Source organism: Chiloscyllium plagiosum, chromosome 9, assembly GCF_004010195.1.
Source record: "Chiloscyllium plagiosum isolate BGI_BamShark_2017 chromosome 9, ASM401019v2, whole genome shotgun sequence".
Taxonomy (NCBI): Eukaryota; Metazoa; Chordata; class Chondrichthyes; order Orectolobiformes; family Hemiscylliidae; genus Chiloscyllium; species Chiloscyllium plagiosum.
Genome location: NC_057718.1, coordinates 71,820,305 through 71,838,107, shown reverse-complemented (window position 1 = coordinate 71,838,107; position 17,803 = coordinate 71,820,305). Strand labels below are relative to the sequence as shown.

At 40.7% G+C, this 17,803-nt stretch overlaps 1 protein-coding gene across 1 annotated transcript in view; it reads left to right on the top strand.

Moving 5' to 3' along the window:
- Window positions 1-17,803, top strand: part of LOC122553256 (tubby-related protein 4-like) — a 353,919-nt gene that overhangs the window by 268,863 nt on the left and 67,253 nt on the right. The window contains exons 10-11 of the mRNA XM_043696840.1: window positions 9,195-9,339; window positions 9,829-9,922. Coding sequence (XP_043552775.1) covers window positions 9,195-9,339; window positions 9,829-9,922 — 239 coding nt within the window. The remainder of the gene's footprint in view (window positions 1-9,194; window positions 9,340-9,828; window positions 9,923-17,803) is intronic.

The window sequence follows — 17,803 nt, the reverse complement described above, 5'->3', positions numbered from 1 at the left end:
CTCCCCCACTCACCTATTATACTCTATGCTACTTTCTCCCCACCCCCACCCTCCTCTAGCTTATCTCTCCATGCTTCAGGCTTTATTCCTGATGAAGGGCTTTTGTCCGAAACGTCGATTTTACTGCTCCTTGGATGCTGCCTGAACTGCTGTGCTCTTCCAGCACCACTAATCCACAATCTGGTTTCCAGCATCTGCAGTCATTGTTTTTACCTAAATCGAAGACTAGACAGCCTCAGTTTAAGATAAGAGAGGAAAGAATGAAAGGGGACATGAGGGGCAACCTTTTGGTATGCATGGGGAGGCGATGGCCTAATGGTATTATCACTCAACAATTCGTCCAGAAATCCAGAATAATGTTTTGGGGACCTGGGTTCAAATCTTGCCACGACAGATGTTAGAATTTGAACTCAATAAAAAAATTCTAGAATAAAGAGCCGACTGATGATCACGAAACCATTATCAATAGTCGGAAAAGCTCATTTGGTTCACTAATGCCCTTTAAAGGAAGAAAATCTGCAATCCTTACCTGGTCTTGCCTACTTGTGACTCCAGAGCCACATCAATGTGGTTGACTCTCAACTGCCCTCTGAAATGGCCTAGCGAGCCCCTCAGTTGTGTCAATTGCAAGAAGATCACAACAAAGAAATGATCCCACAGCAAATCGGTTGCAGTGATTCAAGAATATAGCTCACCACCACCTTCTCAAGCGCAAATAGGGATGGGTTATCAATGCTGGCTGACCAGCCAGTGATGCCCAAGTCCCACAAATGAATTTTAAAAAATGCATATGGAATGAGTGTAAGTGGTTGAGGTGGATGCATTAGCAACATTTAAAAATCATTTGGACAAATACATGGATAGGAAATCTTTAGAAGGATATGGACCAAGTGCAGGGAAATGGGATTTGGAAGGATGGACAGTTTGGGCTGAAGGGCCTGTCTCTGTGCTGTAGGACTTTAAAAATGTTCTGGCTAACCAATATGAACAGGGAAAAACATTGCCCCTATCGAGCTTTGCTTGTTACTGATTCCCTAGCCTCGTGGTGTTTTTCCTGGTTGCGGAAATATTAACCAAAATTATTTGCACAGTGGTGTTGAGTCTCTGCACATATCCACAGACAGCGTGGGTGCTGTGGGGAATATAAGCACTACTGCAATGGAGTATGTGTAGGAAAAAAATAAGCAGGGGATTCAGAATCTCCTCAGTCCAGGGACTGACTCCAAGCTGACTGGCCACAGCCAGTGTACTGTGCATTTGTAAATAAAGGGTGACTTAGTGACAGGATAGCAGCCTCTGTGCAGTTACTTCAAAATGGAAAAAGACATTGCAGTATTTGTTCAGACTTAAAGATATTGCATGGTGGGGCAACATGCTGAATGGCCTTCTCCTGTTCCTGTGTTCCAAGTATTGGAGAGGGCAAACAGAATGGAGTTGAAGGGCCCAGCCTCCTCTGTAATTTTCTGAGTGGAGCCTGATGAAGGGCCTGTATGTAGCTTCGCATCCGGCTGAGTTCCTCCCCTTACCATCTTGTTGTCATCCAAGGACGAGGTATCTGGATTGGGTCAATATTCCCTGCTCTGCCACTCATCATGCCTTTGGTCCTAAGGATGAATGTTGTGGTGCTGGAATGTTGTGGTGCTGGAATGTTGTGGTGCTGGAATGTTGAACCTATCCCTCCAAGCTGTCCAATGAGGCAGCACTGGTGAACCTTTTTGGCAATGAATGTCACTGTTTCCCATATACCTGCTGGCCGCTCCTGATCTGCAATATACATGTTAATGAAATCCCTCAGCACTAAGCCCAGAGTGTCCCCTCCTGTTGTGGTTGAGCAGATGCCTGATCTCTTTTGGTCTTCTATGTGTGAAATCACGAGTCTAATGATGACTATAAATCCCTTGTCAGTTGTTGGAAAACTCCATCTGGTTCACTAATGTCCTTCACAGAAGGCAACTGCGATCTTTATCTGGTCTAGCCAACATGTGACTCTACACCTGCAGCAATATGGCTGACTTTTAACTGCCCTTTGGGCAATTAAGGATGGGTAATAAAAAATGACTGGTCAACGATACTCTCATCCCGTGAATGATTAAAGAGAAACAAAAGTGTCAGCAGTTAGGGTCCTTCTTCTTTGTCCACCTTTGGAAAAATCACTGTGTAGTGGTCACAAACCTTAAATTCTACACTCTTTGCATCTATCAACCCCCATCAAGGTGTCAGCTCAGAGTTGATCGAGGGGTATGGTGCAAACAGCCTTACTGATGCTAAAGCTTCTTCAACACTTCTGTCCTCTGAGTTCAAAGACGTGTCTCCTGGTGGAGATGGTTGGTTCTGTGCAGATGTACTTGGGTTACACCTACAAGATAAGAGACAGAAGGCATTACAATCAGTGGTTAGAAGTGGTATTTGATACATAACACTGTCTACCTGGTTAATATTTCCATTGTTTTGGAATGACACGTGGAACTTACTCAGTTGCCAGGAGATGGATGTGAGGATCTAAATTTTGAATTTAGGTTATGGTCAGAAGCAACAAGTATATGTAGATTTTTTCTAACCACAAAATGGCTTTTCAATTTAAAATAATATAACAAAATACCTGCAAGAGTAGTCCCAATTTTCTCTTGAAAGATGTAGAAGCAGAAGGAAGCCAAACAGCTTATTGAGTCTGCTGCGTTTCTGCAAAAGCAAAGATTCTCTCCTCGTGTGGAGTAAAGATACGGGTACAGGCACCGACCCATATGGTGCCTCCTTTTCCCTGTTAGGAGACGTCCTCTCCTATAATATCATGAAGAGATGAATAAGTTTGATTAATATGGATGGCATGGCCATTAATTATGGTGTTTGTGGGGGAGAGTTATGTGTTCTAAGGGACTGAGGAGGCAGACAGAGGGGATGCAGAGTTAGTGGTGTGGTAGGATGAGTGAGGGTTGGTAATGAGATAAATATGATGTTCCATGCCATAGAAGGGCTGTCAGAGCATGAGCCTTGGTGGGAAGTTGATTCAGTGTCAAAGATAAAGTGAGCATGAGGTAGCAGAGAACAGAGAATGGCACTTAGTCTGGTAGAGTGGAGAAGGCTATTGAATCTCTTTTGGCATGGCATCCTGGTTCTCCACACTCGTGAGATACCATCGACACAGTTGGTGATCTTTGACTAAGCTGGAATCTTGGCAGCTTTGGTGTGGCCTCCTCTGAGAGTCCTTCAGAGCTGGACACTTCCTCAATGCACCACACACTGTCACCCCCACCCCGACAACCAGGGCTTCAGAGTTCATATCAGAGAAAAATAATGTCAACATACGCTTTTCAGCCATCTCTCCTCACTGTCTTGAGAAACGAGAGGGACAGCTGTCAAATGCCAGTGCTCCTCGAGGTGAGCAGCTGGCTTTCAACGATGGCATGATTGCAACGGATGCTGGTCTGAGAGTGTTTTTCCACCAGGTGAATTTTTCCTGGATTGGTACAAGGGAACTTAGGGAAGAAATTGGCAATGAGGGATGCCAGAGGGGTGAGGTCAGCATTTGTTGCCACAAGTTTAAGATAACAGTGAGAAAACCAACTGGATATCACGGTGAGAATTTCTCCAAAAAATGCAATGCATTTAGTCAATTGGACTTAGTCAATAAATGTAAGTTCCAGCCCACTGTATTTTCCACTCTTCATCAAAATCTTGGTCCTCCTTTGCTAAATTCTAAACTGCTCCCAATCCTCAAATTTCTTCCTTTTTCTAGAAATGTTTATCACTCCTGTTTGGATCTGTGATTGCCCTTAATCTCTTTGGTTGGCCATGGTTGAGTCACTTTTCCTGATGTATTTTTGCATCAGAAAGGAATGTACAGAACAGGAACAGACCCTTTAGTCTACCATGATACCATTCTAAACTAATCCCATCTGTCTGTACATGGTCCATATCCCTCTATTGCCTGTCTGTTCACGTGGCTAAATATTGCTATCATCTCTGATTGTACCACCTTCCCTGGCAGTGTGTTCCAGGCACCTAAATCACTCTATGTTAAAAAAATATTCCTCACACATCACCTTTAAACTTTTTCCCTCTCACCTTAACCCCAAACCTCCTGATATTTGCCATTTCCAATCTTGTAGAAAGATTCTGACTCTTCATCCTATCCATGAACACAGTTGAAATGTGGAGCTTATTCAAGGAACAGCTACTATGGGCTGTATACCTAACAGGTATGGAGGTAATTGTCGAGAGAGGGAGCCATGGTTTACTAAAGAAGTTAAAGCTCTTGTCAAGAGAAAGAAGAAGGCTTATCTGAGGATGAGGCATGAAGGCTCAGTTAGGGGGCTTGAAAGTTAGCCAGAAAAGATGTAAAGAGAGGGCTAAGAAGCACCAGGAGGAGACATGAGAAATTGCTGGTGAATAGGATCAAGGAAAGCCCTAAGGCCTTCTATAGGTATATCAGAAATAAAAGAATGACTAGAGTGAGATTTAGGCCAATCAAAGACAGTAGTGGGAATTTGTGTGTGGAATCTGAGGACATAGGGGAAGCGCTTAATAAATACTTTTCATCATTATTCACGTTGGAAAAGGGCAATGTTGGTGAGAACATGGAAGTACAGGCTACTAGATTACATGGGATTTTGGTTGACAAAGGGGAGGTTTTAGCAATTTTGGAAAATCTGAAAATAGTTCCCCGGGCCAGATGGGATTTATCCTCGGATTCTCAGGGAAGCCAGGGACGAGATTGTAGAGCCTTTGGCTTTAATCTTTATGTCATCATTGTTGACAAGAATAGTGCTAGAAGACTGGAGGATAGCAAATGTTGTTCCCTTGTTTAAGGTGAGTCGGGACAGCCCTGGTAACTATAGGTCAGTGAGCCTTATTGTATTGTGGGTAAAGTCTTGGGAAAGGTTATAAGAGATAGGATTTATAATCATCTGGAAAACAATAATTTGATTAGGGATAGTCAACATAGTTTTGTAAAGAGTAGATTGTGCCTAACTAACCTTATTGAGTTCTTCGAGAAGGTGACAAAACAGGTGGATGAATGTAAAGTGATTGATGTGGTTCTGGATGTAGGTTTGCTCGCTGAGCTGGAAGGTTCATTTTCAGATGTTTCATCACCGTAACTAGGTGACATCTTCAGTGAGCTTCCGGACGAAGCATTGCTGGTGTTTGGTGTTATGTTTGGGTTTCCCTGGGTAGATGAGGTCATTTCCAGTTCTTTGTCTCAGAGGGTGGTAAATGGAGTCCAAGTCAATGTGTTTGTTGATAGAGTTCCAGTTGGAATGCCATGCTTCTAGGAATTCTCGTGCGTGTCTCTGTTTGGCTTGTCCTAGGGTGGATGTGTTGTCCCCGTCGAGGTGGTGTTCTTCCTTATCTGTGTGTAAGGATACCAGTGAGAGGGGGGCTCATGTCGTTTTGTGGCTATTTGATGTTCATGTATCCTGGTGGCTAGTTTTCTGCCTGTTTGTCTAATGTAGTATTTGTTACAGCTCTTGCACGGTATTTTGTAAATGACATTTGTTTTGTCTGTATAGTCTTTCAAGTTCATTAGCTGCTGTTTTAGTGTGTTAGTGGGTTTGTGGGCTACCACGATGCCAAGGGATCTGTGTTGGTGTGGTGTATATGGACTTCAAAGGTGTTTGATAAGGTTCCACTATTACACAAAATTCAGAGTTTCAGGATTGAAGGTGATTTAGTGGTTTGGATCAGAAGTTGGCTAGCTGACAGAAGACAGAGGGTAGTGGCTGATGGGAAATGTTCATCCTGGAGCTTAGTTACTAGTGGTGTGCCGCAAGAATCTGTTTTGGGGCCACTACTGTTTGTCATTTTTATAAATGAACCGGATGTGGGTGTAGAAGGATGGGTTAGTACATTTGCGGATGACACTAAGGCGTGCAGAGTTGTGGATAGTGTCGAAGGATGTTGTGGATTACAGAAGGACATTGATAAAATGCAGAGCTGGGCTGAGAAGTGGCAAATGGAGTTTAATGCAGAAAGGTGTGAGGTAGTTCATTTTAGACGAAGTAACAGAAATGCAAAGTACTGGGCTAATGTAAAATTCTTGGCAGTGTGGATGAACAGAGGGATCTCTGTGTCCAAGAGCATAAATCTCTGAAAGTTGCCACCCAGCTTGATAGGGTTGTTAAGAAAGCATATGATGTGTTGGCATTTATTGGTAGGCGGATTGTGTTTCAGAGCCATGAGGTCATGCTGGTAAGGCTACACCTGGAGTATTGTGTATAGTTCTGGTAACTGCATTATAGGAAGGATGTGGAAGCTTTGGAAATAGTTCAGAGGAGATTTACTAGAAGCTGCCTGGTATGGAAGGAAGATCTTATGAGGAAAGGCTCAGGGAACTGAGGCTATTTTCGTTGGAGAGAAGAAGGTTGAGAGATGACCGAATCAAGAAGTAAATGATAATCAGAGGGTTAGATAGGGTGGACAGTGAGAAACATTTTCCTCAGATGTCCCCTAACACAAGGGGACATAGCTTTAAATTGCAGGGTGATAGATTTAGGACAGATATCAGGGTGGTCTCTTTATTCACAGATTAGTGGGAATTAGATTAGATTAGATTGCCTACAGTGTGGAAACAGGTCCTTCGGCCCAACAAGTCCACACCTCCGAAGAGTAACCCACCCAGACCCATTTCCCTCTGACTAATGCACCTAACACTATGGGCAATTTAGCATGGCCAATTCACCTGACCTGCACATGTTTGGACTGTGGGAGGAAACCAGAGCACCCGGAGGAAATGAGCACAGGGAGAATGTGCAAACAAGGCTTGAATTGAACCTGGGACCCTGGTGCTGTGAGGCAGCAGTGCTAACCACTGAGCCATTGTTCCGCCCCAATGTGGAATGTGGAACAGCTGCCTGCAACAGTAGTAGATTTGCTGAAGTTAGGGGCATTTAAATGGGCATTGGACATACATGTGGATGGACATCAGATTAATTTCATAGGGCTGTAACATTTTATGTTCTATGTCTTGTGTAATTTTATACACTTTTGTCGAGTTGCCCCTCTGCCCCTGACACTCTACTGAAAACACTCCAAGTTTGTCCAACCTCTCCTTATAGATAATACACTCCAGTCCAGACAACATTCTAGTAAACCTTTTTTGCACCCTCTCCAAACCCTCCACATCCTTCCATTAGTGCGGTGACTAGAAATGCACACAATACTCCAAGTGTGGCTGAACTAAAATTTTATAGCCGACTGACCAACTTTTATATTCAGTGCATTGATCGCTGAAGGCAATCAGGTTGAACACTTTCTTTACTCCATTTATCACTAGTATTGCTACATTCATGGTGCTGTGGATTTGAATCTCAAGACCCTTTGAATATCAATGCTGCTACGGGTCTGAGCATTTGCTGAATACTTTCCTCTTGGATTTGACCTTCTAAAATGCATCACCTCTCACTTGTCCGGATTCTGCTGTATCCTTTGATGACCTTCCTCACTATACACAACTCCACTAATTTTCATTTCATCTGCATACTGACTAATCAGACTACCTAGATTTTCATCTAAATAATTTAAACAACAGAGGTCCCAACACTGATCTTTGTGGAACAGCACCTCCAGTCTTAAAACACCCCTTTGTCTTCAGTTTCTGAGCCAATTTTGTCTCCCTCTTGCTAACTTCCATGAATATCATGTGATTTAATTTTTTGGACCAACTTATCATGAGGGACCTTGTCAAATGCTTTATTGTTGCAATGTAAGTATTTGCTCCTTAAAGAAAAAAGTTATATGCTATGCCTTTTAATGAGTTATCCATTTTATCACAGCCAAATCATGCCTAATATCCGAATAGTTTATTTTTGATTAGACCCTAGTTTCAGATTGCATCACTTTACTTTCTATCCCAACAAAGAATTCTATCATGTTATGACTACTCTTCCCTGAAGGACCAAGTACATTGTGTTAATTAACTCCCTTCTCATTGCACAGTACCAAATCTTGGATAGTCAGCTCCACAGTTGCTATCTCAACATATTAGTCTCAAGAGAACTTATACACATTCCAGGAATTCATACTATTGTTATGAGACACTTCTACTTAATCATTGTCTAAATTAAATCACGAGTAGCATTGCTGTTGCCAACATCTCAGTTCTTGCTTAATGATACCCCTACCTTACCATCACTGTTTAGAGGTCTATAAACAACACTAGTTCATGGTTTGTGTTTTCCATCCTTTGATTTTTTTTTAACTCCGCCTACACCAATTTCAGATTTTTGGAACTAATATCCTTTTTCACTATTGCTCTGATCTCATCAACAAAGCTACCTCACCTCCCTTTTCTTTTTGACTGCATTTACAAAATATTGACAATCTTTGGATAGTCAGTTCCCAGCCTATTGCAAGTATTCGTATCGTTTACTTATGTATCATATTACAAATGTTCTATGCTTCCAGATATGGTACCTGTTAGATACATCTTTTGAACATTTTTACACTTTTTATACTATTGACCTCCTGCATTCCATTTAAGATCAATGTCTCTTTCATTTCTAAATATGTTTCACTTTGTTGTGGTTCCCTGCTTAGGTTCCCATCTCCCTGTAAATTGAGTTTTAACCCTCCTTCACAATGCTAACAAGTGTCCTTGCAAGGATTTTTGATCCTGCTAGGGTGTAGCACATTTGTTCCATCTGCCCTAAAATAAGTACCAGTAATTCTAAGTCCCTTCCTCCTGCATCATTTTTCCAGTTGTGCATTTATCTGATCTATTTTCCTGTTTCACTGTTGGAGGAACATAGATATCAGTACTAATCAAAAGCTTTGATCCTGCAAGTGCTTAGCTGTAGGAAGCATCTGCTTATGTGATAGTGGATGTCAAGGGTGTTGGAAGAAAAATCAAGTGGCATAAACAATAATGGTTAGGGTGAGAATAACCTTGGGCATACCTAGATGAATTGTTTTAACACAGTAGGAAGTGAAATTTCGTGCCAATTTTCAGTAAATCGATTATATAAAAGGAATGACTAGAAACTGCATGTAACATTTTTGAAACATTTCATACACCTCCTGATAACTTGAAAAGCCATTGTTGTTCTCAATATTTGGCTATGCCCCCATGTGATTCTAAATTTCATTTCAGCAAGGATATCAGCAAGTGAAAATTAGCCATAGCAGATGAGGATTATAATAACTTTATAACTGTCACGTATGTACAAATGAAATGCTAATTCATTTACATTTTTCACCAGAATTAATCTCGATGCTAGAAAATCACCCAAACTTTCTCGAGCTAGTCAGGAGATATCAAAGTCTCCACGATTACCAATTAGGAAACCTTCCATTGGATCCCCAAGCTTAACTCGGAAGGAATTTCCTTTAGAAGATGTCACTCAGGTATGAAGCTGGATGGCTTTGTTTGATTCTTTACTGGAGTTATTCTTAATTCGTTAAAGCCATTAAGCCATTAATTCGTATTAAGTGCAAATTGACTTTCAAAATTTACTTTTAGTAAGTACATATATCGTGCAAAAGAACACAAAAAAAGAAAGGTCTTAAAAAAATGCATACTGCAAATGTTAACTGCGCATTGAAGAACTGTCTAGTCTTAAATTTGGAATGTGTTCAGATCATAGCTGTTCTTGTTAGAGAGTGAACATTAGCCTCTTTAAATCCAGTATGAATGTTAATCACTCAAAGATCAATTGTCAGCCTGACTTTGTTCAAAAGTATACCCTAACGTTGAGTTCAAATTTTCTACAGTTAAGCATTAAATTTAATAACAGTATATACCCTAACGTTGAGTTCAAATTTTCTACAGTTAAGCATTAAATTTAATAACAGTATAACATCGTATTTTGACAGAAAATATACCTGTTTTTTCAGCACAACTATCTTGCTCAAGTCACATCCAACATCTGGGGGACAAAGTTCAAGATTGTGGGACTGGCTTCATTTCTACCAAGTAATCTGGGTGCAGGTAGGAATTCAAAAATTATTATGCTGCTTAGTAACAGGTTTGGTGAATGGCCCTGTAGAATTCACCCAATTAATGGTATGAATAAGATATTACATATCTTAAAATATAATATGTTAGACCTAGTTGCTATGCAACTCTTATTCTCAGAGTGTTGTCTCTAATGATGCCTTGTAGACATACTGACAGAGTTGAAGTGCCAGTGACTGTTTCACTTTTGGTGCAAGTGTGGGTGATAATTGCAATGCAACTTGCTCTGTGACATGTGCAGGACAGGAAATAGTAGCTAGGGAAACTGTCAGAGTTTGAAACGCATGTCCCTTTACGGTTCAAACAGAACATCACCAACGTTGGTTGAAAGCAAGTGATGCTCAATGGACTTTGTATTTAAGAGACATGGTGGGCACTGCATGTAATTTAACTAATTAAAAGTTCAGGTGATTTAGTGGTGGTAGATAACAGTGATTTAGTGATGGGGAAGAAAAACATTCAGTTTTGTTCAGTATAAACACTTCTGGATATTAACTAAACACCTCAGTTCTTTAAGGGTTCTTGTGAGGCATCACTACTGTCCCTACCTCTGGGCCAAAAGACTCAAGTTTAAGTCCCACCTGCTCCAGAGATGTATAATAGCATCTCTGAACAGGTTGATTAAGAAATATATTTTGAAAATAATTTAGTTCTCAGGGGCCCTTGTGTGTATGCCTACTTCTGTTGCAGAAGGCTTGGGTTCAAATCCTACCTGCTCCAGATACTGAGAGCATCTAACACCTCTGATCAGGTTGATTTAAAAATAAACTCAGTACTTCCCAGTGAGCTATTGACTTCTGGGTAGGGAAAGTTGGTAACCAAAGTTTCCACTAAGTTATAGACTGAGAATAAAACTCTTGTAAATCTCTGAGAGTCTTACTGTCTCACTCAACCTAAGGATATTGATGTGTTAAACATGGTAGAAGAGGATTAATCCTCCATTCTTCAGGTGGGAAGTCAGAGAAAGCAGTAGGTATTTCCTATTTGTGGCAGAGGCAAAACTACCAGTGTTTTTTTCTAGAGTGAAATGACTAACTCACATTGCATGATCACAAATTAAGATTATCGAACAGTGTTTTCATAATTGTGGACATACAAGCAGTAGAAGAATGAAGTGGAGATGTGGCCACTTCCCTAGCTAAAATGAAACAAAGCATGGGTTTGACTTTATCCTTAACAGGACAGAACAAAATAGAAATAAAGTATTTTTGAAATTGGATGAAACAGAACTAGATATTGAAATGGCTTTGGAGATTCTATTAAAATTTACGTAGAGAGTTTATAAAAAGGATGACTTGATGGGTCAATCTTACATAAAGTTAATAAGATGGACAATTAGTCCATTGAAGAAAATATCATGGTTATATAAAAGGCTAAAGACCAGAAAGTCTAGAAATTCCGGAGTCTGTGCTGGAGTTAATACCATTAGCTTGTTCATGAACCATTCGACACAGATCTTTGGTTTTGACAGCAGTTCAATTTCATTGTAATGAACATCTTTTAGAACAAATGGCTGTTACACAAAAGATTAAGGTTTGTAGGGAGAAAATCGTTTCCAACAGAGATTTCAAAATCAAATGGCCCTGGTTGCAAACACCTGGGTATCAACGGTATTGCTGAAGGACTTTTAATAGATTTTGAATCAAGGGAAATTGGTATGATATCTGACAACAATTGAATCCCAGAAATCCACAAGATTTCCAGGATGACTCTAATACTATTAGGAAATGTCCAAGAATAAAGTTAAGTACTTTGAGTAACTCGTGAAACAGATAGTTTTGACGTTGAAAATATTGTGTTTGTGGCCAAAGACTTAAGTCAGTCACTAAATATATTAGCTTTTACATCATCAGTTGATGTACTAAGTGATGGTTGTACCTCAACTGGGTGTGACATCAATTGGGTAAACTTTATTTGGATCCCCTGGGCAAAGCAAACAAAACAGGGTCTGAAAATATGAAAATTGTTCTCGATTTGGGCATGGTAATTTGTTGCCATCTTTAAAGCAAAAACTTTTCCCCTTTGAAATTGCAGTACAGTCTTATTTTGCAAGAACTGATGTCATCTATATTGACATACCATTATACTGAATAAGCCTATAAAGGAAAAAGTGAAAACACTCTTGGAATCGAAGAATGGTAGGCATTTATGTTTGGTAAAGTGCTAAGCTTGCAATTTTTGGGATCTGGACATTATTGTCTTGAAGAAATATGGAGTTTCCTGTCAATAGTCCAGGAAGTGTTACTGGCGTCTGCAGGCATGAGTCTAGCTGATAAGATTACCAAATGGAAATCACATAAATGATTTACTCATCCTCCTCACAAATGAAAGATACTACTAAAAAGCAATTGGAGTTGGTGATAAATGATATGAATCCCTGGTAAAACAACAGATCACATCACAATATGATACATGCACTGCATGTTGTAACATACCAAGCCCTGTTGTAAGTGTTTCTTTAGCCTGAGAATTTAATGACATAACAGTCATGGATCAGAAAATATGAGATGATGATCAGAATTTTGTAGGTATGGTGGCCTGGTTTAATATCTTCACAGTGATTAAAATATCGGATGTAGCATAGTGGACAAAGTCACAGAAAGCTGAGTCAGTGCAGGCATTGAGTCAGCAACAAAATTCTTAATGTAAAATCTCATTTTTCAGAATATGTGTGAAAATGATTAAGATTAAGCAATGGCTTGTGTGAAAGAAACCATGCAATATTTCTTGAAATGTTACACAATATACTGGCAAATCAGCTGAACTGTAAGCTACAGAAGGCATTGGCATGGGCAGTATATGCAAAAAATTCTTTCTAGGTGGTTGGGGGTTCATAGAATCAGAGATCTCTCAGACAGAAAATGGTCCTTAAACCATTTGCATCCACACTGGTCAAAAAAAAACTCACCAATCTATTCTAATACTATTTTCTAGAACTAGGTTCTTAACCTTGGCAGTGCACATCTTTTTTCTATGGGCATTATTGGCCACAGCAGCATTTATTACCCAGCCCTAATTATCCAGAGGGCAGTTCCATGAAGGACATTAGTGAACCAGATGGATTTTTCCAATGATCAACAATGGTTACACAGTCACCATTAGACCCTTAATTACAGATGTCTTTTGGGCAGCACGGTGGCACAGTGGTTAGCACTGCTGCCTCACAGCGTCAGAGACCCAGGGTTCAATTCCCGCCTCAGACGACTGACTGTGTGGAGTTTGCACCTTCTCCCAGTGTCTGTGTGGGTTTCCTCCGGGTGCTCCGGTTTCCTCCCACAGTCAGAAAATGTGCAGGTTAGGTGAGTTGGCCATGCTAAATTGCCCGTAGTGTTAGGTAAGGGGTAAATGTAGGGGAATGGGTGGGTTGTGCTTCGGCAGGTCGGTGTGGACTTGTTGGGACCTGTAAGTAATCTAAGTGTGTCAATCATATTGCTGTGGTCTGGAATCACTTGTAGGCCAGATCATGTAAGCACCACAGTTGCCTTCCATGAAGGTCATTAGTGAACCAGATGGATTTTTCCAATGATCAACAATGGTTACACAGTCACCATTAAACCCTTAATTACAGATGTCTTTGAATTCAGATTCTACCATCTAGCATGGCAGGATTCAAATTCTGCTCCCCAGAACATTACAAGGGTCTCTGGATTAGTAGTCTGGTGATAATGCCACTCGGCCATCACCTCCCTTTAATACTTCTTAAAACTTATTGGATTTCTGCCTCTTTCAGGCAGAGTTGCAGATTCCTACCACCCTCTGAGTGAAAAAAACTTTTCTTCACATCTTTTCTAAATCTTATGATTTAAGCTAAATCATAGCTTAAATCTATGTCCCCTGGTCATTAATCCCTGCATCAAGGTGAAAAGTTTTTTTCCTGTCTATGCTATCTATGCCCCTCATACATTTTTACATCTTTAGTGTAACCCCTCTCAGTCTCCTCTGCTTTAAGGAAAACAGCTGCTGTCTATCCAATCTCCCTTCATAACTAAAACTCTTCAGCTTAGGCAACATCCAGATAAATCTTCTCTGCACCCTTTGCATTGCTATAATATCCTTCCTAATTTTGGATTCCAGACCTGTACTCAGTACTGAAGCTATGGTCTAACCAACATTTTTTCTCCGAACACATCTCCCTGCTGTTAAGCTAAGCTCTGGCTCGACAACAAATAAAGGCAAGTATACCATATGCCTTCTTAATTAATTTATCCACCTATCTACCTTAAGGGACCAGTGTACATGCACACCTAAGTATCTCTGATCCTTGGTGCTTCCCCAGGTCCTAATGTTCGTCATGTATTCCTTTGGCTTGTTTGTCCTGCCCAAGTGTATAACCATTTATCTGGATTAAATTCCATTTGTCTCTATTTAGCCAATCTGACCATATCACAGGAACATAGGAATTTGGATCAGGAGAAGGCAATTCAGCCCTTTCAGCCCACTCTGCTGTTCAACACAATCATGGCTGATTTTATCCTGGTTTCAATTTCACTTTCTGCCTCCTCTCCAATATCTGTTTCTCCTTTTTTTTAAAATCAGAAACATATCTATTTCTTTCTTGAACTTGTTGATTGATTCTGGCTCCACTGCACTCTGGGGCAGTGATTTCCACACATTCTCAACCTTGTGAGAGTAGTAATTTCTCCTCCTCTCAGTTTTGAACCTATATTATCTCACATGGTATATCCATGACCTGTTGTTCAAGCTGTCCCTCAAGGAGAAACATCTGTTCAACATCCATCTTATCAATCCCCTTTGCATTTTATATACCTCAATCAGATCCACCCTCATACATCTGAACTCCAATGAGTACAAAGCCTAAGATATTCAACTGCTTTGTGAATCTTCTCTGAAATGCTTCCAGTGCACCGCTTCCTTCCTCAAATACGGAGACTAAACGTGGACACAATATTCCAGATGTAATCTCATGAATGCTTTATAATTGTAACACCACTTCTTTATTTTTATAATCCAGTCCTTTTGCAATAAATGCCAGGTTTCCATAGGCCTTTCTTATTATATGTTGTACCTGCATGCTCACTTATTGTGATTCATGCACAAAGACGCCTAAATCTCTCTATGTGACACACTTTGAATCGGCTTACCACTTAAATAATGATTTGCCCTTTAATCTTTCAGGTTAAAATGGATAATCTCATACTGTCACACATGAAACTACATCTGCCAGATTCTGGTCCATTCTCCTAGCCTATTAATATCCATCTGTAAATTCTTATCTTCTCATCTCTGCCTGCTTTCCCATCTATTTTAGTGTATCCACTAACTTTTCTATATTACATTCTGTCCCTGCCTGCAGATCACTTCTATATATTGTAAATTGTTGAGGTCTGAGAACTGAACCCTGCGGCATTCTGTGAGTTACGGATCGCCATCCAGAAAAGGACCTAATTATCCCAACCCTCTGCTTTCTGTCAGTCAGCCAATCTTCTATCAAAGTCAATATTCTACCCTTAATCCACACAAGTCTAATGTTTTGGATCAATCTTTTATGTGGCAACTTGTCAAATGCCTTCTGGAAGTTTAGATATACTACATCTACTGGGTTCCCATTATCCACCTTGCTGGTTACATCCTAAAAGAAGTCCAGCAAGTTTGTCAAGTATGACTTGCCCTTCATGAAACAGTGCTGATAACTGGTGAACTGAGCTTTGTTTTTCCAAATTTTTTTTGGTAAAGCTAACAAAGCAGGACTTATACAATTAAAAGTAAGGCCTTATTGTAGTGTTGTAGAACAGAGAGACCTAGGGGTTCAGGTACACAATTCTTTGAAGTTTCTGTCACAGATAGATAGAGTGGATAAGAATGTGTTTAGCCTACTTGCGTTCATTGCTCACAAGGGGTATAGATAAAATGAATGGCAGGTATCTTTTCCCTAGAGTGGGGTATTTCAAGACTGGGGTGAGAAGAGAAAGATTTTTTCAAAATCATGAGGGACAACTTTGTGTGGAATGAACTTCCAGAGGAAGTGATAAATGTGTCTCAACGTTTAAAAGACGTTTAGATAAATATGTGAATAAGAAGTGTTTGTAGGGATATGGTCCAGGCAGAGGCAGGTGGGACTAACTTCATTTGGCATTATGGTCAGCAAGGTAAAAGTTGAAGTTCTAAATTGGAGAAAGGCCTATTTTGACAGTATTAGGCAAGAACTTTCAAAAGCTGTTTGGGGGCAGAGGTTAACAGGTAATCTACGACTGGAAAATGGGAAGCATTCAGAAATGAGATAACGAGAGTCCAGAGAAAGTATATTCCTGTTAGGGTGAAAGGGAAGGCTGGTAGATGTAGGGAATGCTGGACGACGAGAGAAATTGAGGGTTTGGTTAAGAAAAAGAAGGAAGCATATGTCTAGTATAGACAGGATGGATCGAGTGAATCCTTAGAAGAGTATAAAGGGAGTAGGAGTATACTTAAGAGGGAAATCAGGAGGGCAAAAAGGGGATATGAGATAGCTTTGGCAAATACAGTTAAGGAGAATCCAAAGGGTTTTTACAAATACATTAAGGACAAAAGAGTAACTAGGGTGAGAATAGGGCCTCTTAAAGATCAGCAAGAGGGCCTTTGTGTGGAGTCGCAGGAGATGGGGGAGATACTAAACGAGTATGTTGCACCAATGTTTACTGTGGAAAAGGACACGGAAGATATAGAATGGAGGGAAATAGATGGTGACATCTTGAAAAATGTCCATATTACAGAGGAGGAAATGCTGGATGTCTTGAAATGTATAAAAGTGGATACATCCCCAGGACCTGACCAGGTGTACCCTAGAACTCTGTGGGAAGCTAGGGAAGTGAATTTTGGCCTCTTACTGAGATATTGTAGCATCGCTAGTCACAGGTGAGGTGCCAGAAGAGTGGAGGTTGACTAACGTGATGCTACTGTTTAAGAAAAGTGGTAAGGGACAAGCCAGAGAACTATAGACTAGTGAGCCTGACGTCAGTGGTGGGCAAGGTATTGGAGAGAATCGTGAAAGACAGGATGTACATGGACATGTAAATTCCTGAAGAAGGGCTTATGCCCGAAACGTCGATTCTCCTGCTCCTTTGATGCTGCCTGACCTGCTGCGCTTTTCCAGCAACACATTTTTAAGCTCTGATCTCCAGCATCTGCAGTCCTCACTTTCTCCTATGTATTTGGAAAGGCAAGGATTGATTAGGGATAGTCAACATGGCTTTGTGCGTAGAAATTGTGTCTCTCAAATTTGACTGAGTTTTTTGAGGAAGTAACAAAGAGGATTGATGAGGGAAGAGCGGCAGATGTGATCTATATGGACTTAAGATTTGGAGATGCCGGTGTTGGACTGGGGTGTACAAAGTTAAAAATCACACAACACCAGGTTATAGTCCAACAGGTTTACTTGAAAGCACACTAGCTTTCGGAACGTCGCACCTTCATCAGGTGATAGTTCCTTCATCGGATCACCTGATGAAGGAGTGACGCTCCGAAAGCTAGTGTACTTCCAAGTAAACCTGTTGGCCTATAACCTGGTGTTGTGTGATTTTAAACTTTATATGGACTTAAGTAAGGCATTCGACAAGTTTTGCCATGGGAGGTTTGTTAGCAAGGTTAGAATCTTTGAGGAGAAAGTGAGGTCTGCAGATGCTGGAAATCAGAGCTGAAAATGTGTTGCTGGAAAAGCGCAGCAGGTCAGGCAGCATCCAGGGAACAGGAGAATCGACGTTTCGGGCATAAGCCCTTCTTCAGGAATGAGGAAAGTTTGTCCAGCAGGCTAAGATAAAAGGTAGGGAGGAGGGACTTGGGGGAGGGGCGTCGGAAATGTGATAGGTGGAAAGAGGTCAAGGTGAGGGTGATAGGTCAGACGGGGGTGGGGGCGGAGAGGTC